The sequence below is a fragment of the Gavia stellata genome, chromosome 12 (assembly GCF_030936135.1).
Source record: "Gavia stellata isolate bGavSte3 chromosome 12, bGavSte3.hap2, whole genome shotgun sequence".
Lineage (NCBI taxonomy): Eukaryota > Metazoa > Chordata > Aves > Gaviiformes > Gaviidae > Gavia > Gavia stellata.
This window is the reverse complement of record NC_082605.1, coordinates 14114606-14142411: the sequence shown is the minus strand read 5'-3', so window position 1 is coordinate 14142411 and position 27806 is coordinate 14114606. Positions and strand designations below refer to the sequence as shown.

Sequence of the window (27806 nt, the reverse complement as noted above, 5' to 3'; positions counted from 1 at the left end):
GGACACTCACCCCAGGGGGACCAAGCGGTCTCCAGTGGCTCTGCGCTTGATCTCTGCTGAGAAAGGCAGTGAGGAAACCCACGGGAAGTGGTTGGGATAATTTTGGTAATGTTTACTGTCGTGTAAAAATGTCCCTTTGGCTTTAGCTGAAGACCAGTCAGTGAAGATGGGCAACCCACTGAACAGTGAGACGGTTGCAATCTCTGGCCGTTAGTGACTTAGGGCTGAATTTAAATGAAGTAGAAAACCTGAAGGAATCGACAACAAAATATGCAAGAAACCGAAAACCAAGTTTGGAAGCTAATAGGTGCCCTTGTTGTCCCTATAATAAGCTACAAAATCCCTCCTTTAAAAAAATGCTTTTTGAGCTGTTGATGAAAAAATGCTATGTAAACACTAAGACTGTTAGTTAATTTGTATTTAAACATTACTTAACAATCCAGTTAAGTTTCATTCTAAAAATGTCAAGCAACAGGAAAACAGCTGCCTGTTTATCAGAGATTTAATAATAAAAATTAGAATAAATATTGACCAGATAAAAACCTAATGTGGAAATACTTAAAAATGCTACTCTTGGAATTGATCCACCTACATATTGAAAAAAAGGGGCTATTTATGATTCATTCAATAGGATTATTCCCTTGCTTCCTGTTTTTGAACAAAGCAATCAACCTCTGATGAAAATAAGCATTATGGCCAAGACTGTTAACTAATCACACTTGCGAGAGGTATGCCAATTGCAGCCACCCAAGAATCCAGTGGTGCCACCACAGTCATTAGTTTTTCATTAGCTGTTGTGATATTTTTCTTAAAGACTTAACTCCTAGAGCCACGTGACCAGAAGACTTATTGACTTTTTCTTTTTAATAGCTTGTTTTCAGAGGAAAGCTTTCAAATACTATGCAGGTGAATTAAAATTGCTCAAAAAAAAATCAGAAAGAAATGCCAAAAGTGCACTCAGGTGACATCGTTATTACTTGAATCTGATCAGCTTTAAGCCTCCTGGCTGTTGAGGCCTGACTCATTCTTCTTGAATGGTAATTCCCATCTAATCTGTCTGTTCTACGTGAAAACACATGGCTACACCTGCCCTCATGGACAAGACATGCACAGAGGAAAAAATGTCATTTGTTTTGTCTAAGATACGTTCACATGCTATGAGGATTTAGCCTTCTTCAGCTGCAAGTGCGTAGCTGAACGTTAATGGGAAGGACACTTCTGAAATAAGGGAGGAACCTACGTGTACATCCAGTTTCAAAATGGACTTCTCACAGTTCTGTCAACCTCACCCTGAAGCTACAGAGGACTAATGCAGGATTGCAACAACTAGAGCTCCTGTGGATGAAATGGTCCACAGAACCCAGGAGATGGAGTTCTCCAACTTCTCTCGCCTTTCAGTGAGACTTGGGAATAAATGCTTGTATGTCCCTTCAAAAGGCCAAGGTAATATTCCCATTCCAGTGCTCCGCTGTGAGCAAGCAAAACTAAGCTATGAAAAACACATAAACACCGGCTGTTTGCATTTGAATGAACATAAAGGTAGTCTGAAAAGAAGGATGGAATAACTTTTGGAATCAATGACATTCTGGACCCTAGATAATGGAGTGGTTATCTTAACTCTAATCTCAACTCAAATGGATTAGCACACTCTAGGAAATGTGTTCGCTGCCCTGTTAATCAAGACAGAGTAAACAATACAACCCCGGCTAACCCTCACTGCTCTAGATGAAAGCCCAAATCAACAATGTGCTTATTTTTCTGGAGATTATGGGAAATCTTGTTCTGTTTTTATTGCTTAGATGTTAGCTGATTGAGTCTGCAGAACTTTGCTCACACGCTAGGCGGCAGTGCCCACCACCACTGCCACCAATACCATCGTACCTGACTCTGCCACATCAGCAATGTTCACCCCTTGCTCTTGTGCCATGAAGCCCAGGACGGAAAAAATTGCGAAGCCAGACACAAAACTGGTACCACTGTTCAGGCATCCCAGCAGCAAACAGTCCCTAAGTCACACATATGTCATGGAGCAAGTTAATTAAAAAAAAATTAACCCATTGTCCCTACTTTATTTACATCATTTAGCTAAAACACTAAACCCCCTTGGATGGAAACTTGCCTATAGCAGTTGTATTTGTACTTGTTGTAGCTCCCCAGGGAAGTCATTGCTCCTAAGCAGATTGCATATGAGAAGAAGATTTGTGTCCCTGCATCTATCCAGACCTAAAGGGAAAGACGGAAAGACTGTTATTACTGGCATCGTTGCATTGCAACACTCAAAGCAAACAGTTCAAACTATGCAAGATCAACAAAACAATTGCTTCCATTGAGGGTGATAGCTAAAGGATCAGGGAGGGAAGGAAAGAAACCATCACATTTGCAAGTTTGGCTTTTACATGGAAAAGAAAATTGTTAGCGTCAGAGCCTACAAGAACACCATCCTTCAACAGTCCCTGTATCCCCTCCCCAGAGATGCTGAGTATTTCTAGTTTCTTAGTCATTCAGATGATCCTTCCTGTTGGCGCAACAATAAACGTATTTCAGGGCAATAGGAAATGCAGAAGTATTTATAACATTGCTCATTTCTCTTATAACTCATTTCAGTTAGAATCTGCCAATAGAGTCACTAAACTGAGGATGTGAAAAGCTTGAGAAACAGGTTTGTGTATTTGGTTTGTTTATTTTTCTAGCTTTCTGGTTGTTTTTGTATCTGTTCAAATGCAAGATAAAAAGCCACAGGGGTGGGGGGAAAACAAGCAAAATACAATACACTTTATAAGATACGTATCTGATCTCGGTCTTATGATTCTTTCTCCTGATTACATTAAAAAAACATATACAGAGTGAAATAACAGTACACTATCAACTTCTCAGTTAGTAAATACATAGCAAGCTATCAAAATGCATCCATTGAATCCCATCTGTTCACTTCTTTCTGCTAATGCAAGTCTGCTAACACCAGTAGAAACCACCAAGGAGTCTGAGTAAGTGAGAATTAAGACCGTAGACCATCACCTCCCCCCTCCCACCATCGCTTTCCAGCACCTTGCTGACTGGTGTCTCCTTGGAGATGCTGCTTTTGCTAGAGCATGGGACGGGGCCTGCCGGCTTGCATGAATCTCTTCTACATTACTGTCTGATGCTCTGGGCTTAGGGCTAATAGTAGATCATAAAAATGATAGAGTCCCATAAAAGAAGATTCATTCATAAACTGTAATGTCTCCTTTGAAGAGGGTGTCTTGTATAAAGAGGGCAAGACTAGAGAATGAACCAAATTTCTGCAATGTTGCTTTCAATTACATTTTTCCTACTTCAGTTATTTAGCTATCATTGGAGTTTTATTTTAACCAAATACACATTAGAAAGACATAGCAAAGACAGATATTATTCCCTCTCAGTGTGACCAACATTTTGTTATTTTTCAAAGATTCCTTGTTTTCTTTTCTTTGGGGGGGTACTGTATTTTTTTTGCATTTCTCACGTGATCACTATTGGCTGAAACGATGCTGGTCTGCTCAAGTGTCACATATTAGCACTCTGTGAGCACACACAGGAATCTTTATCTAATCACAGTCTATACAGAAAGAGTAAGCCCAGTTCCACTAACCAGGGCTAAGTGAATGGTAGTTCCTCTGCTTCAGAAAGCATTTTTCTCCACCTTTGCATGGGTTTTCATTCTTCTATTATTTCATTCACTTCTTTCCCAATCTCCTCCTATTGAGCAGTGGGAGTTTAGTGACACTGATACTCACAGTTGTCGCTTGCTGTTCCATCTGTGAAGCTCACGTGTCTCTCCTTTGAAACTAAAGACTAATCCTCATTAAAAAAATGCATCTCCCTTACCTTACCAACAAGAAAGCTGAGATTGTATAACGGGACAGAGTCTACAGCCTCAGAGTCCTTTGACACAAAAAAATACACACGCATACACACACATACATACACATGGAAAGATGTGTTAACACATATAACAGTGACCTTCTCAAGCAGATCTCTGGAAAATATAACCCAGCATTAATGGTCATGCTATATTTGGACCTCTAAAGACCATGGAAAAAAAATCTGTTGCCATTACATCACCACCATCACCCTCTACCATCCCCCTTTGCATAGGAAATCATCCCGCTCCCCACTCCTGTTCTGTACCTGTGGGTCAGCTAACCGTGAGATATCAGGATAAAGATAAAACTTGATGCCTTCTGCAGCTCCCGGCAGGGTCACACCACGGATGAGCAGAACAAGGAGCATGATGAATGGGAATGTGGCAGTGATGTACACTACCTGGCAATAATAAAAAAAAAAAAGGTATGTTTAGTCTGTGACAGTCATCACTACACCTCCAGAATCAAGAGAGACCTAACGATGGGAATTCAAAGCCCCCTCATACCTAAAGAGGACCCGAGCTGAGTTTCTATGTCTACTTTTAGTTTAATGGTCTTTACCACCTTATTGCTTTAGGCCTGGAGGCAATGAAGGTTCATTAATCCCTCTAGAGCCCCCCAGACAGTGGTCACATCACTCAGGTAGAGAACACGCAGGATTTTATACAACTCACGACTTTTGTTAGAAATTCTGCCTTTGCCCTGTTTGTCCTCCTCACATGGCAAGGGCACCTCTGCCAGGGAAGCTGAAGAGATTTCCTCACTGAGGGCGCCTGAAGCATTACCTCATTCTTTATTTGAACTTAAAAACTGCAAACTGTTTTGCAAGCTCTGCTGCTACCTCTAACTTTGCTGTGCTACTGCTCCTACAGGCAATTTCACGAGGCACTCCTTTCAGAGATGAAGATAATTTGGTCCGTGCTCCTGGGTCTCCCTTCCCACCGCCTTGAACGCATGAAGCCCTTCAGGTTGGCATCAGCCTCAACAGTGGTAATTTCCAGTCCTGTAACTTCATTCTTGCCCTTGCTGCCTATTCAGCAACATCATTATTGGAAACTAAGGCTCTATTCATACATTTTGAGAATATGTCTTCATTATCTTTAACCTCTATTCCCACTCTCTTTGAATAACAGCCTACTTCTCTTCTTGTTATCTTATTCATTTGATGAAAGAGCCCTTTGCTTTAATCTCCAGCGCGAGGGTTAATTGAGCTTGCATTTGGACAGTTCTATCTTTAGACCCACACTTTTTGACTTTGTTTTCTTTGCTTATCAGTGCTTTCTCTCATTTTTTATATAACTGCTGTGTTACAGTCAAGAACCACTACTGTCCAAGAAAGGGCATTTTTCATGGAGTCAGATGATGCCCCCAGGTAATTACAGTTTTCTGCCATGAGTTAAAATGTATTTTTATTTTCCAGAATATTTTTAACTACAGCAAAGCTCCCAGGATGCACCATTTTTCTCCTTAAGTGTGTCTTCTGAGAACAACAAGAACTCAAAGCCTGCATTGCCATAATAATTCATGGAGCCGGACCTATTTCACAAAATGAAAGGAAACCTTTCCATACATGTCCTTTTTAATTCTCTCCTTAAATTTTTGTATATTTTCCAGTGACAATATATATTACACATTAGCCTGGTTTCACCAAAACTTGAAGGATAAAAGGGGGGTTTCTGTGCTTTCACATCTTTTTAATATAAGCCAGCCCTCTGAAAAATCAAAGTTTTCTTACAAGAAAGACATTCCTGAACTTGCAGCAACTAAGTAAACAACACTCAGAAAGCAGCCTTTGCGCTGCAGGTAAGGATTTTCTCCTACCACTGGAGGAATTTTCATGATCAAGCACATCATCCAAAGCATAAGCACAACTTATTTTTCCTCATGATTTCATGTTTATTTGTCCAATACGCTACTGCAAGATTTAAAAACTGTGTCTCTTTTTTTTTTTTCCCCCTGCTCCTCAAAGAGCCATTAACACACTGGAAAGCAGGGAAGTGCTATAAACAACCATCTACTAAAGTAAACTAGACTTCTCAAATACTTCAAGTCCTCCATTAGAGTTTACAGTTTACTTTGTTTGACCCCAAAGTTAATGGAGTCAACCGGAGACGTTCCAATGGTTTTGTTGGGCTTTGGCTCTACATCCGCATGAGCTCAGATGCTGTGGAGAGGACGCAGCGAGTTCCTACCAACCGCCTTGTCTTAGAAATGAGACCATTTTGCTGGATTTCCAGAAAACACACATTTTTAGATAACTGATTTTAACCGACCTGTTTTCAATCTGTTACCTTCACAAGGGCTTGAAATAGCGTACCATAGGGAGCTTGGAAAAAACTCTCAGAGCTACCATAACCTTTACTGAGCAGACACCAGGCTCGCCAAAGGTACTGCAGAAACGTCCGCTTCCAATTGGCTACTGCGGGAGATTTGTTGTGTTCACCTTTACTATAAAACTTACACAATCACCTCATCGGGTCACATCAATCAGAGGAAACAGAGAAGCAAACGTTTTTGTCAACGTATGCTTTAGAGGTGTGGAAGCTGTCCTTGGGGCAAAGCTGGCGGGAAACCAGGATAAGGCACCAGCACGATTTTAATGAGGCTCCATGATAAAAATCACAGAAAGCAAGACAGAAACGTTAGTAAAGCAAGTGGTTTAGTCAACAGTGGAACTAATGAGGTCTGGTTTCCTATGGAGTTTTGTCTCCTGGTTGATTCTGTGGCATGTAACAAAGTAAAACTGCTAAATGATGCTTTATCTGCAGTTGAGGCACTTGCAATTGCTCACTCCTCCCGACTTCTCTGGAGGCTGATAAAAGACGGGTTCATGCCGTGGCCTTTCTCTCAGGTGGGGCACTAACGGGGCCGCTCCCTTCCACTTAGCTGACAGGAAACGTGTGGGAACTTAGTATCTTGAGACCTCTCTACCTCTGTTGGATTTATCTGAAATGCTGCCTCAACCAACAAGTTTGAAAGCTGAGTGCCACACATATGCAATGGCTTCAAAAGCCTTTTCTCATTAAACTAGGTTTAAAAACACTACTGTCTGCAAGGGACAACAACATCATGCTTCATGTTGTTAAGTGATTGGCCAAGCTTTGCTGTAATTTGTTTCTTGCACCGGAGTAGGATGAGGTTCAGGAATGATTTAACTGTTATTCTTTAGAGAAAAACATGATTTTAAAGAGCACATGATGAGACTGAAAACACAAACTATCCAGGATCTTTGTTAATGAGAGTGCTTCTAAACGAGTACCTAAGTTTAGTCTTCTGTGTCTACACCAAGCTCTTCTGTAAGGAAGTGGCATTTCAAAAATGCTATTGCATCCAGCAGTTTCCACGGACTTAAAACATCCCTACCACAGCTATGTTAACATCCACCCCACTGCACTGAGAGTGAACTTGGCTGGTGTGAGAGCACGGACAGGGAGTGCAGAGCACCACACATCACAAGCCTAAGACCTTCCACACTCATGACATGCATCAGTGGGACTTTCGTCCTCAGAGAGGCAAATAGGTACTCAAGCTGTGCTTGTATCTGCATCTTGATGCCGTTCCAGTAATGGCTACTTGACTCATAGGCATTTTGGGCACTGGCAATGGCTTTCCTAAGTCAGCTGAACCTGAATCCCCCTCTTACTCAGTGCGAAAATACATATTTTTCAAGGAAATGGTGAATATATTTAAGAACAGCATTACTTAGTATTCCTAACATCTGCTAACTGCAATGATTATAAAAAGGGTAAAAGAGCACTTACTTTCCCAGTGGATTTGACTCCTTTCCAAATGCAGAAGAAACATATCACCCAGACGAGGAGAAGACACAGTGCTAGATCCCACTTGATAATACCAATATCTTCAATTCCCGAGGACAAGCTCAGTACGTTGCGCCTGAGTATTTGAAAGGAAACAAAACAAGAGAGATGCAGGAGCTCAGTTGATCCAGGGTCTGGGTGTGATGTCTGAGAGTATACGATGGCGTGCAGGGCGGCAGATGCATGGGCAGATCCCTGCCCTGTGAACGCTGCTGGCTAAGTCAGCATGGCTTACGTGAGCAAAGCTGGGCTTTGCAGCCCTACGTCTTGCCTACGTTTGTGGGACTCCTTTGTTCAATATATTGCATAGCATTTCATTTTAAGGTCTTTTTTGCAGCCTGTGACCACCTCGGTAGGAGATAAGAAAGCATGCTCAAAGCACTGCGGTGTTCACATTTGCTCCTTTGAAAATGCAAGACCGGTTCACCCTGGCACTGTCGCGAACCCCGGCTTTGAAGCCACGTGGCAGCATGGCACATGATGTCTCCACCATGGACACTTGCAACTCGCCTGCATCCATATGTTTCTCCTCCTTTTCAGTTCACTAGCAAGACTGCCGCAAGGAGGGAAGGGAAAAAGCAATGCAGGGAACCATCACGCCATGCAGCTTTGCAGAGTGAAGGCTGGAGCCGTTTTCCGTTCTCCCCCCGCACGCTAACACTGCCTGGGCGTGCTGCTGTCCGCCCTCAGCACCGCCGCCACCGGGGCCTTGTTCAGCTAACTGGAGATAGTCGGTAAACTTTATTCTGTCGCTTAGGTTAAATAAAAAGAAATTCCTAAGCTGGGTCTTAAGGGAGCAGCATCTGACCATCAAAATACTCTGTTCCTGAGGGGAAAAATTCATTAAGTCTTCTCTCTTTTGGTAATTGCCATTGGTCACTGTTAAACACTGATTTAAAACTTTTTTTTTACTTTCATGCAACATCCTCACACACTGGACAGACCTTGTAATTCCTGATACTTACTTCATTTGTCAAATATGTACGAAAGAACAAACTGTTTCTTACTGTTCACTTAGCTAAAATTCCTCTGCAAATGAACCTACTAAAGTCTGAAGACTTTCTGCAAGTTTTTGTTAAGTCAAGGAGAATTTTGACTTCAGTCACAACAGAAATGCCTTGCCCCCAGACTAGAGAAATTAACATGCTACCTAACAAACTGTTAATTAAATTTTATTTTCAGACAGCTATAAAAATCAGCTACTTTCCTTCGCTTAAGTCATGGAGAGCAGAGACCACAGCAGTCTGGGGTGCTGTAGCAGGGTAAGGCTCACCTGCGTGGCGTGCCCAGCTTTGCATGTGGATCCAGTACAACACAAACCACTGTGCTTTGTTTTTCCTTTGAATGAATTAAACATGTTTGGGGTTTTTTTGGGTTTTTTTTTGCTATTACCATGGAAATAATAGTGAATGAAGTCACCGATGGAAAATTTGCAATTAGTTTTTGGAAAAAACCCCTGGATCGACCAGTTTAATAGGACTCAAACCCTCACCCATCTGTTTTTGCGTCTCTGTTTGCCAAATTCACTTGGATTACCTGTGTGAATGTGTTCTCACACGAAATGCTTTATTCTCTCTGAACGTGTGTGTATTTTGTTATGGAAAAAGACTAATGGCACCAGACAGAGTAAGTCTGCCCTAATCAGCACAGCTATTCAACAGTTACGAGAAACTCCTCGGTAATGAATATTTGGCATAAAGTTGCAGTCTGGGTTCACCTGAGCCTAAAGAAACCAGGGAAAAACCTGCTGTGCATATACAAAAGAAGAAAATACATTTATAAGATGACAAACTTCAGCTGCAACCTTCTGTGGCTTTTTTAAAAATAAATGGCAATTTTCCAATCTAAGGGGCAGTCCATATGAAAAAGGCAGCCTATAGAACTAGCTCTCAGGAAGCCATGAATAATTAACTGCAAATGCATTTTGGAGTAGGGAGCTTGTTTATGCATTCAGCTAAGGCTTCTTAGCTTTTTATTAGGGAATTAAAAGCAAATGGTCATCTCACCTAGAGTTTGCCCCAGCAACACTTTCAAACTTTTTTGGAGGGCACCCCAGTGGGTTACTGAGAGCCAGATATACTGCTTTACTATGGTGAGGCTGCAAGCGCAGTAAGTGATGTCCTGGCTTTCTCTGTCCTGGGTTATCTCATCTCACAAAAACCAACTACCTCAGGAAATCCACTCAGAATTACCAGGGGAGCCTCAGCATTAAAATTGTTTCATGAAATCTAACCCAACATATTTCTGTAGCAGAAGCACTCAACCTGGATTTGCGATACCCTGAAAATTCAAGTTCAGGAAGGAGCATGAGCCGAGCGATGCTGATAGCTCTTTAATTTTGTTACACAACTCACTGCTGCTTAGGTTCAGCCAAGCCCACCCAACTAACTTCATGCCATTTATGCATGAAGTTGTTACTGATTCTAATTTATAGTCCTGATGCTGTCACTGTCACTCATATATTATCAATGGGACAACAGGCTGGGGGCCAAGTTTGTTGTAAATATGAGTTCTTGAACCTTGTTCATACACTAATATGTTCTAGTGATGTGCAATATGGAAATGTAATAGGAGCCGCAACTAGCTCTAGAACGTAAACAAAAATAAAATGAGGAGAGTTATGCAATCCTTGAAGGATATTCCAGCCCGTTAATCAAGTGAATGCAGACAGGACCTTTCGTACCAGGAAAGGCGAAGCACCCTTTCATGTTGGACGGACAAGAATAACTAACACTGAAGCAGTTGTACCAGAAGACTATTAGGAGGAGAATATGAAACAGTTTTTAAAACTCTCAAGTTTGCCCCCAAAGGCAGAGACAGCTGCCCTAGATTTTGTTTAGTTTTTGTGTTGCTCCCTTCGGGATTACATGCCATTAGCATGTGATGGTCTTTCTTGGGATTTGGACGAATAAAGTCTGCTGATTACCAAATATTTATAAACACTTGGCCAGCACCAAACAATCAGAGGTTTTGTTCAACCACAATTACCCCATAACACTTATCCGTTATGCATTAATTCGTGTGTAAGCCTTTAAGGTTTTGGACTTTAAAATAAAATCTTCAGAAATAAGACCTGAAGCATGTGATACCAAGAGGTAAGTCTCCTGATACAAAGCCAGATTTGCTTAGCCCCCTTTTATTGCTGCTCAAGCAAGCATGTGATTTGCACAGAACATTAATTCAAATGAACTGAAATGTCAGGCTGTACTGTACGTCCAGCCAGGCTGAGAAGGACACGTGTTATTCAGCGCAAAGAGGTTAATGCATCAATGTGGTCAATTATATCTAGGCAGCGTTAGTTTTACAAAGCAATACTGATGAGGACACTACATGAATGTCCCACAATAAAAATGGCATTGGGTTTCAGAAACCAAATACTCACAGACCTCTGAATTAAATCAGAATTAATTGTGCCGCAAAGCAGATGAATTACTTCAGTTAAAGACTATTTATTGACCTGTCCTTTCAATGCGGGTAGCTGGCTGCCTGGCAGCTGGCATTGTCTATGATGGCAAATTACCTGAAAGCTCTTGAAATGATTTTTAATTTCAGAACTATAAAGAATAGTAGCATGGCTGGGGAAAAACTGGGGATACTAAATGCTTGCAGCATGTAAAAGCTATGTTACTTCAATTACAACAGTGCTGCGTGATCTCTGTCCTTACTTTAAGACACCAACAGTTGTTTATGCAGAGAGAACAGCTATTTTTAATACTTCTGTAAGTGCCATGAGTCCTGGAGGCAGCTTGCTCTGTTAAGGGCAGTTTCACTCATGATGAAACAGTGAGCTATGGACAGTATGTCTGTATTAGCAGGATTACGGAGCCAAACTCCTCCCTAGCATGACTCCAGGGAAGAGTTCAGTTCACGATGTTTAAAACTGTTATTTGAGGACAAAAGTTAAAGTGGCTGTGAAGTGCAAGGAGAGTCGCCTCCGCAAGCACTAACAGCTGAGCAACCTTTGCTCCGGCTGTGCTACAGAAACAGTGAGGGGAAGACGGAGGGAAGGGGAATGTGCTGTGAGGATCAAGGATTTGTCCTCCAACCTTGGGCACCTCCAGCCTGACTACATCTGTTAGGCTGTGTCTACAGGAGGATTTGGTTCAGCTTGCAGGATTTTTGAGGACAGAAACTTGATTTGTTTTAGAGGAAGCTTAACTAAAATTTCCACCCCTAATGTGCCATGGGGACATTGTTCCCCCAAGCCACAGACAGGCTGCTGTGCCATAAGGACCTCCACCGCATATGTGCCGTGCCATTACCCACGGGAAGCTCTGGCATCCCCTGAGGTTCTGGAGCACCAACTCTTTCTTTTACAACTCTTTTTCCAACTCCCAGCCCTATTCCCTGCTGCTATGGTATCTTCAGTCTCCTGAAGTGGACATGCCACCCGGGGCCCCAGGGTGACAACCTGGCCCATAAGTCTGTGTGTTACAGGAGTAGAAGCTTCTGGAGCAGCAGGACAACCCCGCAGCCACATCAGGAGGCTGCTAAGCTCACAGCTGCCCCAAGATACAAGAGGACCTGTAAGCAAAATTACTGCACAAAATTAAAGATGAACACAGTGTTCCTCAAGTCCTGGAAGAGCAACTCTACTCCTACGGCAGCACTGCGGACCCATGCTTCTTTGAGGAGACTTTGAGGAGACCTTTGAATGTCCTAGCAAGCCAGCCGCTCATTTGGATTCAAGGCTCTTAGTCCCAAAGTCATTGTGGGAGAGTCCAAAGGAGTGCGAATTGCTTCCTCTTTTACTGCAACTTGCCTTTAAGTTCCTCTGAAATATCCAAAAGTACCGTTTAACTAACCTTTTCCAACTCCCTCCACATTTACAAGGGAGGAAGTCACCTGAGAAGGTATCTGTCACTCAACAGGGAAATGCAGCGCTCATGGCACGCTGAAAATGACTGCTCGCACAGCCTGCACCCCGTCACTCACACTGGTCACCGGAGCCTCTTGACAAACGGCTCATCCAAGATCCAATCTGCCCTTTTGTATTTTGGCTCCTATGTTACAAATTTTAGCACAGTTCATAAGAGTATTTTTTTCTAAAGCTAACACATGCCAAATATCTTCGGCATGAGTATCATTCCTGCTGGGGCTATTGGCTGACGCTTCTTTTTAAAAATAGAGAAGTAGGTACAAGTTGATCAGAGGACCAAACTGGACTTTAAACATGCTGAAAAAGCCAAGCTGGGTCACAAACTAATTCTATTCTTAATTCACCACCTGAACAAGCCAAGAAAAAAAAATTTCTTCCTAAGCTACTTGTAGATCCTTTGGATTTAAGTTTCCCTACAGGTGTCTTCCTCTGCTGCTATGTTTTGACACCTACATAAACACACAGAGATTTGAGGTCGTGCCCGTTCAGAAAGCAGGTTATGCAATATAATTTAAAACTTGAACAATAAGAGAGAAATGGGAATAAGAAGATTAGGCCTGATGAAATCCAGGCATCTGGCAAAACAGAGTCTCCTCAGAGACTGCAGAGAAAAATAATGTAACAAAGATGACCTGAGAAACCTACAGTACAGGACAACGTTCACTACCTCCATCAGTTTTACTGCTGAGGTCAATGCCTTGCTTCGTTGTCAGACTGATAAGAGATGTTTTATAGCTTCACAAAATGTATTGCAAATGCTAACAGCTGGGGAAGAGGGAGAGGCAACCACAATGGGGGTGGTTTGTCACTGCTTCCCTTGAAAATCCATGCTATCAGGGCATCTGAAGTGACTTGTTTCTGTTCTCATGCTGCATTTAGAGAATTCCAGCCAAGAAGGAAACAAGTTTTCTTCCAAACCTGAAATCACACTGGGTTTTTAAGGCTCCCTGTATGCTCTAGGATAAATGCAGTTATACATCTAATGCCTTCCTCCACTGCTCCCAGACTGACCAGTCTGTCTCAGGATGGGCGAGAACCGGTAGCAAACACTGGTCAAACAACTGACATCCAGAGCAATTTTCTTTTCCTATCTAACATTCCCCGCAGGGCTTCCATAAAATCTCAGGCCAGACCTCTGGCATACCACAGAAGCGCCCCAAAAGCACCACGAAGAGGGGGTACTTACTCCCAAAACTCCGTGACAGGAGAGGTGAAGTTAGTGGCATTCAGTGATATCCAGAGTGTTTTGTTCTTCCTGAGAGTGTCTTCCACGCAGGTCGGCGTGTTCCACTTCTGGTGGCAGTGTGCCCATGGCAGGACGCTCTGGAACGACTGGAACAGGTAGTAGAGTCCCCAGGCCAGGATCACGATGTAGTACACGTTCAGAAGGGACACAATCACTATGGAAGCATAACCAATTCCTGGCGAGAGGGGGAGAGAAAAGAAATATGTGCAGACGTGACAGCTGCCTCTTGCTAGGGCACCTTGTGATGTCGTGGAGCTGGTGCTATTCCCGCTGTGTTGCGGACTTGTATCGTGATCTACCACACTGCTGTTGGAAGCTCAACTCAACTCGATCAGACATAAGCGCAGACCTGCCACCGTCTCTGACTAGCAGTGGCACTCAGGGCTGAGTTTCTGGCTGTGTTTTGCTGATGTTGGAGGGGAGGTCTGCAGGACGTCTACCCCATTTAACCATAACCTGCCTATTTCAAGTTTTATTAAAAGGAAGTCAAGGCATCATGCTTTGCTTATTTGGGAGCTATACCATCTCACATCTTAGGTACCTACTTGGGCAACATCATTCTCAGCACACTGTCCCCCAAGCCAGCTTCCTTGGAGGCAGCTTGGCTGGGCAGCCTGCGCACCACTCACACTTATCGACTGCCTTGGCTCAGCCTATATGCAAAAAAAAAAGACAGTTCTTGAATGAGTTAAAAAGGAAAATTCCAAAGCTATCAATGTGAAAGCTGCTGTCACTGCCCCAATTTCACTTGTGCAAAGAAAGCACGACATTTGTAGCTGTTATGGTTAATTAGATCAATGTTTAACTCTGCTATCAATATTTGATGATAAAAAATGTTCCCTGTTTGTTTTTTTAAGCAGGGTCATGGGCAGATAAGGGCAAGTCCTACACAACTTCAGGAGGTGGCAGAATGCTATTCCGGTGCAGGCTTTAATTAAATACCACAACTGTTTTCCTCAGTCTGGTATCTCTCTCCTAGCTTGGCAGTTTAGCTCCACCAGCAGATTCATACTACGTCTTAAGTCAGAAGCAGTCACTATTTTTTAAAATACAAAATGGAAGGACTCAGAAAGTCCCATTTTCTGAAAATCTTTTAGTGTATAGAATGTTAACCTCCAAAAAGCTTACAAAGCTTGCCATTTAGGAATAACAGGGAAAAAAAGAGATTTCTTTTAAAAACTTAGAGCAGTCTCTTACAAGAGGACGAAAAGCCTGTGAGGTTCCCTTTAACATCACTCTGATGGCTACCCCAGCACCTGGGATACCTGCCTCATATTTTACAGTTTAAAACCTTATTGTAACAGATTATTTTTATGCCAAGTGAAAACAACCAGAGCAAGTGCTATTTATTCTGTACGGCTGCATTTCAATCAGGATGTACAGTTAGTCACATTATTAGAGCTACAGTTTCTCTTTATGGGTGCCTGGGAGACTGCTATTTAAACAAGGAACATTCCTTCCTCCTCCTCAAAAAAAGAAAAAAAGGCTTCATAGAAGTGGGAGGAGGAGGAAGAAAATGGAGCTAAAGCAGCACAATGACATCAACTTCAGCAGTGTTCTCAGTATCAGGTGGGAGTGTGAGCCACGGAGAAAGCCCTCACTTCTGCCTGAGGTGACATTAAGGGGAGAGAGATGCCTGGAACAGCAACGGTGGTAGAGCCAGAGACACATCATCATGAAGTGCCCACACTTTCCAAATAGGATTTGAAGAGTGCCCCTCTGTTTAGTGTCATTATTCCAAATGATTCTGCCTGTGTTGTCTGTCTGTAAAGGGTAATCTGTATATAAGACAGGCATTCTCAGTAATTTTTCTAACCTGTCTTTCATTTTTCATTCTAGTTAACTTCCATAGGGGCATTCGTATAGTTCCTGTGAGTGGTGAGTGATTCTTCATTCACTGGCAAAGGCTCCTGAATAACACCAGACCAACATGCCTGTTTGCCAGGACCTGCTCAGTTATGACCAAAGTCCCGTTCCTGAATCTTACCACATAATGCTGTCCAGGTTTTGGCTGTATCAGTAACAGAGGGATGACACCAATGATAAGCTTTCACATGGCAGAGGGAGTTTGATTTCCAGACCAGAATAATATTTTGAAGATGCTTTCACTAAGGCCATGCAAAAGGCTCTAGCCTTCCAAAAGAACGCTTTCTCCGATACCTGTGAATAAAATGTGTGATTGCCTTTTTAAGGCATAAAATGCAATTTCTTTCTTGCTTATCGGCAGTTCTGCCAGTTAACAAGATGATAGCATCAAAATCAATACCTTACTTTGTCCTTCACTTGACTTCTACCTTTCCAGGAACCAATATCATACCCTCAATTACTACAGCACATAGCTGAATTAATGGACATGAGGGGAACAGTGCTGCTGCACACGGTTTACAGAGGTGTCTTTAAGGAGTAAAGCACAACAAGATGTACTAACCAGTGAAAATAGGGCAGATCTTTTCCCAGCATGTAATTCCACCTTCAGAGGTATACTGTCCTAGCACCACCTCCAGGAAAAACACGGGAAGACCTCCCCCAAACAGGAAAATGAAATAAGGTATAAGAAATGCACCTGTTGAGAAAATATAATAGTACAAAATTGAGATTAAGTGAGTGACTTTACACAATGTAGTCTAAAAAGTGTTAACAGACATATATAAACAAACAAACATATTTGATACTTTAATATCAGTTTACAATAATCTTATTCTGGGCTATTTTTGCTCATACTCAAACTCTGCAAGTGGAATGGGTATATGAAGCTGGAAAGCGTATTTTCTTACCTTTTTAAAGTGAAAATCTGCAATAACAACGGGGTTAGGCACACAACAGTGGCTCAGAATGCTCTTATTGTGAAATCCACTGGTCTGAAATCCTACTGGTCTATATTAATAGCATATCTTTTGCTTAAAACTCAGACTCAATCGTAGCAGAAGTAAAAGAGCAGAAAAGGTTCAGTAGTATAAAATTTTAAACTGCTGTTGTTTTTCCGTAATTAAGTTTTAACAAAAACCATTAAGTAATAGAACAATCTCTCCCAAAGACTGGTGAAGAAGTCAGAAACCAGATGTGTGATTTTTAAAAATTGGATGAAGGCACTGAAAAATAGTAAGCATGAGACAGACAGATTGATTCACGAAAATGAAATAAAGAAATACTCACCTCCGCCATTTTTGTAGCAGAGATACGGAAACCGCCAGACATTGCCTAAACCAATAAATCCACCAGCCACGGACAGCAGAAAGTCAATCTTGCTCGCCCACTTCTCCCGCTGGGGCGGCTTTCCTTCTGCCTCATCCTCAGGCCGTGTCCCCGGGCTCTTGCCGGGGGAAGGTTTGAGGATGTCCTTGTGGAAATCTTTCAAGCACTGAAGCTTTTCCTTTGTTGCCATATTTCTGCTTTCTACATAGAAAAAAAAAATACCCTGGGTTTATTAAACAGTATTTACTGGTGGAGCTCTCTAACACTGCAAGAACTGTTTAACCAAACTTGTACCATAAAACCCAGTGCTGTTTATCAAGCTGAGATATGAAAATACATCTGCCACCTTCACTGACCAGGGGAGACAAACCACCGCTGGACTCTGCGGTCACCTCTTTGCAGCTAATGCAATGTAGAGGATAGCAAAGGTTTGACACCGCTGCCTACCTGATGGCTGCAGAGAAAAGGTGTATAAAGACTGCACACTGCATCGGCATTAGCAAATGGTGTTACCGAGCAAGTGTCCCAGTGCTGTTGCCATGCCCATAATAAGGCACAAATCACTGCATCTGATTCCTTCACAAACATTTAAGTGAAATACAGTAGAATAGTAAATCTCAGCTTTCCAGATAAAACTCATTCCTTTATTTCCCAATAACCTGAACCATCCTGCATCATTTATTGCCTGCAATTTCCTTTCCCTGAAGTATTATAAAGCTTTCAGAAAACTATACATTCATAAAAATCGGAATGGAAAGTCATTTGTCCTGATCAACCTGCAGGAACTGAAGGTATCTTTTCAGTTTATTCCATTTTCATAGCTGCACTGTTTTCCCTTGACATCACTAAAGGGACAAAAATAAACTTTTCTATTCAATTATTGTCTTATACGCATCTATGCAATTGAACAGTTTGCCAAGAATGATGGGCCCTTAGTTAATTAAAAAGCCAGTGGCATAAGTCATCTGATGCAAAACCCAAACCATATTAAATCATAGCTGGTTTTATAATTTATATCTATAATTTAAGATGTTCAAAAATCATATATTCTGTAAAAATAATAACAAAAAGAATTACTCTAACAAGTGCCTTTTTATCCAGGATTTCCTAATGAAAACAATTTAGGAATAACTTGTAGCTTTTATCAGATGTCAGGCATACGAGGTCAATTCATTCCTCACATAACTCAAGTGACTTTAGCTGGATCTGACCAGTTATTTTTGCATAGTGTTTTGATACTGAAAAGCACGTGAAATTTTCACCAGAACCAGGCAAACCAACCAAGTTTATTCCAGACCACAACCATTCCCTGCTTGTACATGTCATTATGGGTGCACAGTCATAAAAAATCGTGCTTCAGATTATCCCATTTGATAGCTGCAAGCCTCCCTCGTACCTGCTTGCTGGTTTTGATCTCTAACCTGATTTAGCTTGTGGCAGTGACCTGAAACCTGAGTTGACATTAGCTCTGCAGGAAGTTTTTAATCCGAACTTGATTTTGAGACAGATATGCATCACTGTACCCGTAAATCTTTCCATCCACCACGGAAAGTTTCAGAAGGCTAACATCTTCGCAAACCACAGCAGCTCAGTATTCTCCCTGCTGACACATTGGTGGCCTTTGCAAAGCAGTTATTGCGACAGCAGTCGCCTATCCGGCCATGATCTAAAAAAGGACTTTAATCTTCACAATGCTAATCATTACGACTTTCTAATGTTTTTTAAAAAAGGCCATTGCTGACTGCACGCAGGTGAGACGAGCAACTGCAATACCTCCTGGTCAACAGCAGAGAGAGCTCACAGGAGGAGAAAGTTAATCACAGGGTGATGGATCATCACCACCCACTGTAGGGGTATGAGGGCAGGAAACATATGCCTCTAAAATATCTCCTCTTGGTTACTGTTAGAGACATGGTGTGAGATACAGCAGTGTAGTAACTGAATAAAAATGGTAGGGCCAGCTCTATAACAGCCTTTAGGCACCTAGTTGCTTTGGGGAAATAATTCACAATAGCCAGGTTGTGTTCCCAGTATCATGCATGGACATTAACGGGGGTGCCTCCAAGAGGGATTCACAGTAGTCTTAACCTCCCTGGGACATCCACATCTCACTCCAAGCCCCAAACAGGTACCACCCTGCATCATCCCCTGGAGTCATCTCTTGGGGGAGAAAAAAAATAAGCAGGTGCAATCACTTTTCTTCAAAGAGGCACCTACAAGGTGGCTGATGTCCTGCTCTCACTGCAACAGCAACCAGGCATGGAGAAAGCCCAATTTCACTTTCTTTTGCTCTTTCTGCTGCTTGAATCCCTATCTTTCATCTCACAGGAGAATGTCATAACCATCAGGCAACAGGCTATTCTGGGCTGAGGAATGGAGGGCATTCGGACCATCTCTCATGGAAGCTGTTCTTCACAGGGGTTACTGAAACACTCATCAACAGAGGAAGAAAGTGTGCAAAAGAGAGAGTAACTCACACCTAGCGTTTAGGGTACGCACTTGTTTTTCCGACAATTTTTCGGTGAACTGCTGGGCAGCCATAAACCTGCTTAACAGGGCACAGAGATATATAGATTTATAGATCCCTGCAGGATTAAGGTTTGAAATAGGAGCTTAACTGCTTCCCGTGGGGACTGATACTGGAAATACCCCCAAACAGAACGCTGGGCACATGGGCTACCTGTATGTCAAAAACTGAGGGGACCTACAGACATTAGCCACCTCTGAGATTAAAAACTCTTCCAGGATCGTAATTTTTTGCAATCTACTTTTATCTTGCAACACAGAGTTCTTTATTTTTCTGCCAGCTCTAATCTTCTTGCCTGCGGATTTACTTTGACCCAGGTGTTACTCAGTTCTAGCCAGGGTTTGCAAGCCTGACCAATTGACTGCATTCTCTAAGCCGTAACTCTCCCTGGGACAAGGCGATCACCCTGTGGTTTGTCCTAATTCCCACACACGTGGTAAGTGCGAAACGGTGCCTTTTCAGATGCCTGCTTCGTAACTGTGTGGGACTGCATTTTAAAAAGGGATTTCTAATTTGTCTTAAGACACCCCAAATTAATGGCCACGCTTGAAAACCTAATTACTGAGTGTAAATTTTGTTTCAGCCTTAGCTGGAGTGTGAAGATGGATCGCGATCTTTCCCTTAGCACACAAATGACAAATCCTCAAGGTCACGCTTGCTTTTGGGGTGGCATTTCACCGTACGGGTGCCAGGAGACGGACCACCACAATGTTTTTGCAAGTCACCAGCTCTCACTAGTGGGGCACGGTACAGTACCTATCCAACGCCTGCACAAAATTAGTAACAGCCCAGTTTTGCTGTGTATCTCTTATCTAGTCTTGCTAAAATCCCGATTGTGTTTCGAGGGCCGGCAGCTGTGGCTGGCAGGCACGTACCGTCAACCAGTACCATAGGAATTGACGCTAAGCAGCCACCTGGGACTGCGGTCCCAGCCCATGTCACGTTCAAGGGATGTCGGATTTATCCCCCTTTGCTGCCAACCATTGGTGTCCACCCAGCCATTCCCAATTACAGGAACTGTCTACAAAGGCTGCAAGGGTGGGGGGTACGGGCGATTCTCCTTGGCGAAGAAAAGCCAAGAAAATCAAGTTTGTTTAGTGAAAGGCATTGTCTTTTTCCTTAATGGGGTTGGAGTTTCATTTCCTTTAGTTATGTCCCACTGGGTGAGGTTAAAATGGCTCTTAAGGGAAATAGTCTGACAGAGATGCTGAAACAATATGTTGTCACCGCCCAGGTCAGAACCAGAGAATAATAGGTTATTTTTACTGTATCACTTAGTGGGGATGGTATCCGAGATCTAAGTCCATCTGATTCCCCCAAGGAAATATATTGTAAGAAAATGCTCTTACAACCACATAGTCCAAAAGGAGCGATCCCAGCCTGAGACACATGTCTGCCGCCCGGAGACACACGTCTGCCTTCCAGGAGCCACATCTGCCTGCAGGAGTACCCCCTCCAGGAAGCTTCGGATGGCCCCAGGAAGCTCTGGCTTCATCTGATGAACTTGATATGGATAAATAAAAAGCAGCAGAGAAGCCTGCTGCTTACAGTATGCTGCTAGCTGAGTCCAGCCAAACAGCTACAGCTCGACCTGAAAGCAAGGGGAGAAAGGATCCAGACTGGGCTGGGCCCAGAATCTGCCATCACGTATGCTGGTACAAACCCTAAATAACTGAGGATGAAGTTATCGATTGTCAAATCGATGCTAGTAAAACGTGGAAAAACAGAAGAAGGGAGCAAGCATGGGCTCTTTGCACTTCTCAAGCATCTGCTCCCTGGTGCGGGCAGGAGCACCCACGGGCTCCTCTCCTTCTGCAGGAGAACCACACGTCTGTCCCTCGCGCCTGGTGCACAAATTTCCTCATTTGAAATAGCCCCTGCGCTAACCCAAACTCTCTTGCTACCTCCCGTGACTGATTAGTCTTTGGTGTACAGCTGAAAATACCAAACGATTAGCCGTAAGCAGAGAGCTTTCGCAGCCAACCCAGCTTGGACCATCTACTGTGCTACAGTTATCGTATCTTTGCACGTACAGCCTGCACCTCAGATAACCCATACCCTTTAAAAAATACTGGCATTGAAATGTAATCCTTCATAACATGCAAAAAATGAGGGGTAAGGGGAGGGGGAGGCACTGGGCAGAGGGGTCAGACGATGAGAGATGCCGATGGGGGAAGGCCACCAGCGCGGACAGGAACTGTTGGTTGTCAGAACAGACTCAACTCACATTACTGCTGAACCACCGACTTTTTTTGACAGACAACCCACTGATTACACATCTGAAAATACACTGTTCAATTTCTGCTTTGGGATTACAGCAATGATCTGCTCCAAGCGTCTAATAGCCAGGGACAGGCGACCGATGCGGGGTAACACCTTCCAGGAGGAGCCCTGAGGACAAATCCACCCTGGATCCTACCTCACTTCATAATCTTTAAAAATCACATCTTCAAAACAATGGTTTTCCAAATGCTGATGGAAACACGAAAATCAAAGTCTGCCTGTACACACAGATATGTATTTGCAAATATTTATGCATGCTAAAATGCACGCCCTGTTTTGCCTCTGAAGATCAGCAACTACAGCGAAGGAGCTATTTCTTTTTTGGTCAACGGATATAAACTTTCAATACGGACTCAACATACTGAATTGGTGACTAGAACCGTAACTGAACATTTGTTTTCTAGCTCCTTTTTCCATTAGAAAACTAAAAGCAAAGTACATACTCAGAGTGTCTCTGGCCTTGATGGGAATGCTGCCTGAGGAACGACTGTACAGCTGTACTGCTGATTTTATGGACTATTTTTGCAGCATGATGTGTACCACCACTACTTTTGCTTTCAAGGACCCTTTTCTAATAAGTTCAGCCTGTGCAGACTGTACATCTTGAGCTTCTCAGTGCTCTCTCCTCTTCTTCTGTCTCCAAGGCTTTTGAAAGACATCTGTTTATCACATTATAATTAATTTTTCTAACCCTACTTAAGCTCACTGCCTCTTTACCATCTCTCTTATTTTCTGCCAGTTTTTTCTTTTGTATCTTAGAAATCGAAGTCAACCTTCCTTAAAAAATCGAGCTTTCCTAGATCTGCCAATCTATTTGTGGGTTGGTTCTTTTTAAAATTATTATTATTTTATATTCATATTCATGAATATTTCAAAATTAGCTGCCCTGATGGCTGCATCAGAGCTGCTCTTCAAATAAGCAGCTTCCACTCTCATTGACAGCAATGGAAAAGCTGCTATTGATTTCAACAGTAGTAGGATCAGGTCCGAATAAAACTGCATTTATTATGTTTGGCTCATTTCCTAGGATTACTTGGAACTCTGAAAACTGTAATTCTTGATGTTGACAGCTTTCCCTCCCTCCCGGAGCAGTGTGGTGAAGCCAATCAATACATGATTAAAATAAACAGCCCCTTGATCAAACTTACGGCTTTAGTGCAAGTCTTTCTGATCCGCAGAAGAAAAAGCCTTTATGTTTGGCAGCCCTCGAGGCCACACCAGTATCCAAAGAGCACCTGACTTCATTTATCGTCCTTAACTCATATCTGAGTTCTTTCTGCTTCCTTGAACCAGATACCTATGTTTTCTGAAAAAGAATACCACTCCCTTTATTGCACACATTGCCTCTCCTCTTCTTAAAAATGCCTCTAAAAATTCCCTGAACTACAGCTCACTGTTCTCTTTGTCTTTAATGGACTCCTCTTTTTCTGATTACTTTTCCCTGGGTATGGGTAGTTATTTAAACATCTACCCACTTGTCCTTTCTTCTTTCTCAGTTTTCCCTCCAACTTTCACCATCTCCCTTCTCACTTCTTCGTTTCCTTTCCTTTCACCACTACGCTTTTTTTAGTCTTCTACAATTGACTGGAAAATCTGCTACTGAAAATCTTCTAGGAGCAAAATGCACTCCTTTATAAAGTTGAAGTCTCTTCTGAAAGGAACGCCCAGGGCTTAATGCAATTTCTTTTTCATCAGTTGTGGTCTGGACAAAAGGTATCTTTTTTTCCCCACATGCGTTTTTCTCGCTGGTGTTTCCATTCAAGCTCCTCAAAAGCTTCCAAAAGCTTCCAATAGGTACTGTGTCATAGCACAGAGCTGTTATAAAATCCTGCATCTTTGCTCAGATTTCAGCAGCAGAAAATCTGCAGTCACGTAATACTCTAGATGCTCATTTTGTTCTACTTATTTATTTGAAAGAACAAAGCAGTTACAACTAAACCCAGACGGGAGGAAATTAAAAACTACTTTCCCGTTGTGTGGGGTGGAAAGGAGAAGAATGAATATCCACAAACTCCAGTGGGTTTCAGAGGGAACATGATCCTGACCCTAAACACTGGGGCTGAAGTGAAGATGATGCTTCCTAGCCTCAGAGGGATGGAGCCTGATTCCCCAGGGAGATGGCCCAAGGCAGCCCTGGCCCCTGCAGCAGTCAGTGAGGAAGAGCATGGGATGCAGCGAAGCAGAGGACTGGCACACTGCGTCACACTGGTTATGACTCCACCTTACTGCAACCTTCTGTGGGCACTGTGTCTCCTGTATCCCAGTGAGAAACCAAGTGCCCTGCACTGGAGAGCTGTGGTCCTCCTGCTCTGTCCCCTCCTCCAACAAGAAAGCCCAAGGGGGACTCTGGCAAAGAGGACCACAGGGAAGGAGAGCGTGAAAGCAAGGGTTGGCAGAGGCAGGGAGAACGAAGGGAAACTGCTCATCCTTTGTACACCGTACTGGTAATTATGTGCAGGAGAACATCCAGTTAACGCTTGGTTTTGTTCACGTGAAGCCAAGTGCTGACCTAATTTAATGCCTCCGGGTGTGCCTGCTAACAGCCTCCTGCCTGTCAATAGGCTGGAAAGAAGCACCAGCTCCCCGCTGCCTTCCCTGCATACGGCCTCTGCTGCACCAGCTCTCCCACTGCGAAAGTGAAAAAACATTAATTCACTGGGTGACACCACCTCTCAAGGCCCTCGTCTCTAAGAGAGGGCCTTTAACAAAATGCAGGAGCATATCCAAGTGGTGTGGCACGGTGATGGCTTTCCAAGCGAGATGAGCATTGTCGAAGAAGATTCAATGAGCTGTGCACATCCTCGACTCTTCAACCACCTTGTATCCTGCAGTTATACAGCTTTTGACCAAAGGAACAAGCATTTTCCTATTTTGTTTTTGATTCTGAAGGTCTGCTGTTGAGTGGATTGCAATTCTCTAGTAAGTCTTGGTGTCAATTAAACTACAAATAAACCCCACCAAAATCTATAAAGGATGTCCCTCAACCTGCTATAAAAAAGGCAAAAAACCTTAAAGCCTTAAAGCCCACAAAGCTTACGAACTTGAAGAGCCAATGGTGTACACTGTGCCTATTGGATTTTTTGCATGTGATTGATTAATAACGTATTGATTCTATGTGACACATCTGCAAGGCACTTACAAGGCATGTTAATGCCAGACAGCAATCTCCGTGCTACGATAACTGAGCAGTGCCCCAGTGCAGGGAAGGGAAACAATAAAGTAGCCATTTAGTGAAGCAAATGTGCAATAAAATGTATGAATTAATTATTTCAAAGTAATTTTTTCTTGGGTATAAATCATTCCACTCTCACCTGTTTTTTCAATGAATTCTAAATTTAGCCTTAAATTTACTGAGTTTACCAATGCTAGCGTTCAGGGCTTTCTCGTAATTCAAGATTACTGTACTTTTTCAGTATGTTTTCCAACTAAGTAAAAACCAGATACATGTATAAGATTACATGTTTTTGGAAAAACAAGCGGCATTTTCCATACCCACTAACGGCTTTGATCAGCTCTGTAACCAGGCTGTTGCCATACCCGCCTAGGCCACCTCCACACAAAGACGGAGTTGTATTTTTATTGCCTCTATCCATTTGTCTTAACTTAAACAATAGTGGAGGACAGATTTCTATCCCACCTGTGGCAGCTGTTTAAACATGTCATACAGTACCTTATTCTCACAAATCTAGATCCCAACACCATCGGTGGAGGAGAACAATCCTTTCTTCTTCTTTGTTCCCGTGCCCCACCTGATTTTTTTTCTAGAATACATTAATGGAAAGAAGAGTTGTGCAACACGGCACTGTGGGTGGAAAACGGCCAGCCAACTTGTACCAGGAAAACAGCTATTACACGCACGCGATCAGCAGTGTTAGCCCCATTACAGGGCTATAAAGTCTGAGAAGGTTACAAAGCCCTGAGGACAGAGCCATGAACTCTAAAACTTAGTAAGAGAGCTACTTTTGACTTCAGTCTTGACTTCTCCTCCATGCTGGCAGTAATTATCAGCAAAAATATGATTCAGTGACGGAAATGAGCTGTAGACTTTTAAGATGTGGAGCTAAGGTGGAGCAGTGACCCTCGCCGCCGTGCCGCGGCACTTGGGTGACTATGGTGCTCAGTCAGGGCACTGCTGTTCACAGGCCTTCAGCCATCAGAGACTTCCTAAGCACCCTGAGGTTTAATTTACTGTTGTTGTTTTCTTTCCTTCAAGAAAAAAAATGGAACAAAGACTTTGAGCATATGAAGTTTCACACAGGAAATGAAATCGAAACTCCTGAGACGGCAGAGCAAAACAGAGCGCGGGGGGGTTTCTGCAGAGGACAGCTAAAAGAAGAAGTGACAAAGTTGATGAACAAGCTCACAGAGAGCACAACTTTGCAAAACAGGTCGGTGAACTGTAGACTTTCAAACACATACAAAAAAGCGAAGCTGTGTAGACACTACGGTATTTATTTGCTTTCATGCAGCTGGTGCCAGGTGCTGGCCTCCACGGCTGGACACTGGCATGTTTTGTTTAAAACAAAGGTACTGTATGACATGTGTAATCCCAGAAGAGCCTTGGCTCGGTCTCTAGCTGCAGCTCCGTCCTCGGAGCTTCTACGGCCGGCCAGAGCCACTCACCGTGCTCCTGGAGGGCAGTTCAGAAGGAATACCACTATGTCCTACAGGCCTCTCAACGGGCATCATTTGATCAAAAATCACACCTTTTTGATCACTACCCAGCTGTTCTGAAGGTCTGAGCTGGACGTAAATACTTCGGGTTTGACCACTAAACCAATACACTTTTAAGTATCACATGATTCAGGCCGATTCCCAATCAGAGGTGTATTTTCAGTTCACTTTTGCCACGGACCTCTGACATCAGCTTTCACAGAGGGAAAGCTGTGCTGGTTTTTATGTCAAGAGATATGAAAACCAAATAGTGCCAGAACAAATACTTCACTTCTCCAAGGAAACTAACATATAAACCACTTCTGCATACCACAGTCTGCCAAGTGCAGAGCACACACCAAGCACAAACAAAACCCTGATCCCACACACTACTTGGACAAAAGCCCCACCAAATTCACCCTGGAATTGCTGCCTCCAATACAAGAAACAAATATCTGCAGTCCTACCTTTATACCAGTGTCAATCCCGCAGGCTACAGGTACTTGCTTTTCTGGTGGCTTTTGCGGGTAAGCATCCCCAAATATAGCATGACAATATATGAACAGCCTGAGTATTTTTCTCCATCTCTTATCTTTTCAAACAAACACCAGCTGATGGTTTTCATTGCAGGTTGCTTTTATAGTCCCAGCTTGACTACTGTAAACTGAACCTACTCCTGTTGACCAGTTCAGAAATGCCGTTCATAAAGCTGAACAGTTGAGGATCTTTCTTAGCACCATTTCATCTAAGCCAACGTGATTACACTAGGTAGCAATGTGGCACATTAACCTTTAATATCCAAAGCTGTTTCCATCATGACTACAGTTGTTTTTCATGGGATTTTTTTGTGTGCAAAAGCTAATTACAGACAGGTGGGGAACTGTTTGCAGTTCCACCATAAATGATGGGTACGTGACAAACAGCTGAGATGATAGCCATAAAAACACTCCATATGTAAACTAATGGTAGAAAGCGAGAGAACTTCCTTTGGTTTACTTCTCTGGACTTTTACAAGGAAGTGCCATGTGTACAAGAGCTACATGAACTTCTGACAGTTTTGCAGAGGGAGAAACCTAGGTGATTCAAAGTCAGATGTATTGCTTTAAATTCCTCATGTGAATGTCATCTATTAAATTTGACTTGCAATCTATAGCTTGTGTACTGCAGGAAGAGTGGAGGAGAAGGGACCTTCAACCCTACTAAGCAACAGTATCTTCTGCTACAATATTCCCTCTACATGGCACAACACTTTTTTCACATTTGAAAGAGCAACCCTCTACATCATTTATGGAGGATCTGTATGAGGACAGAGAATTGATGAGGTTAC

The 27806-nt window shown here is 42.8% G+C and overlaps 1 protein-coding gene across 4 annotated transcripts in view; it reads right to left on the bottom strand.

Moving 5' to 3' along the window:
* SLC6A6 (solute carrier family 6 member 6) overlaps positions 1-27806 on the bottom strand; it is a 53407-nt gene that overhangs the window by 11907 nt on the left and 13694 nt on the right. For all 4 annotated transcript variants that reach the window (XM_059823146.1, XM_059823147.1, XM_059823145.1 and 1 more), the window contains 7 exons: positions 16978-17217; positions 16253-16387; positions 13765-13999; positions 7643-7775; positions 4147-4281; positions 2120-2223; positions 1882-2006 (listed from right to left, as the gene is read on the bottom strand). In XM_059823146.1, coding sequence (XP_059679129.1) covers positions 1882-2006; positions 2120-2223; positions 4147-4281; positions 7643-7775; positions 13765-13999; positions 16253-16387; positions 16978-17217 — 1107 coding nt within the window. The remainder of the gene's footprint in view (positions 1-1881; positions 2007-2119; positions 2224-4146; positions 4282-7642; positions 7776-13764; positions 14000-16252; positions 16388-16977; positions 17218-27806) is intronic.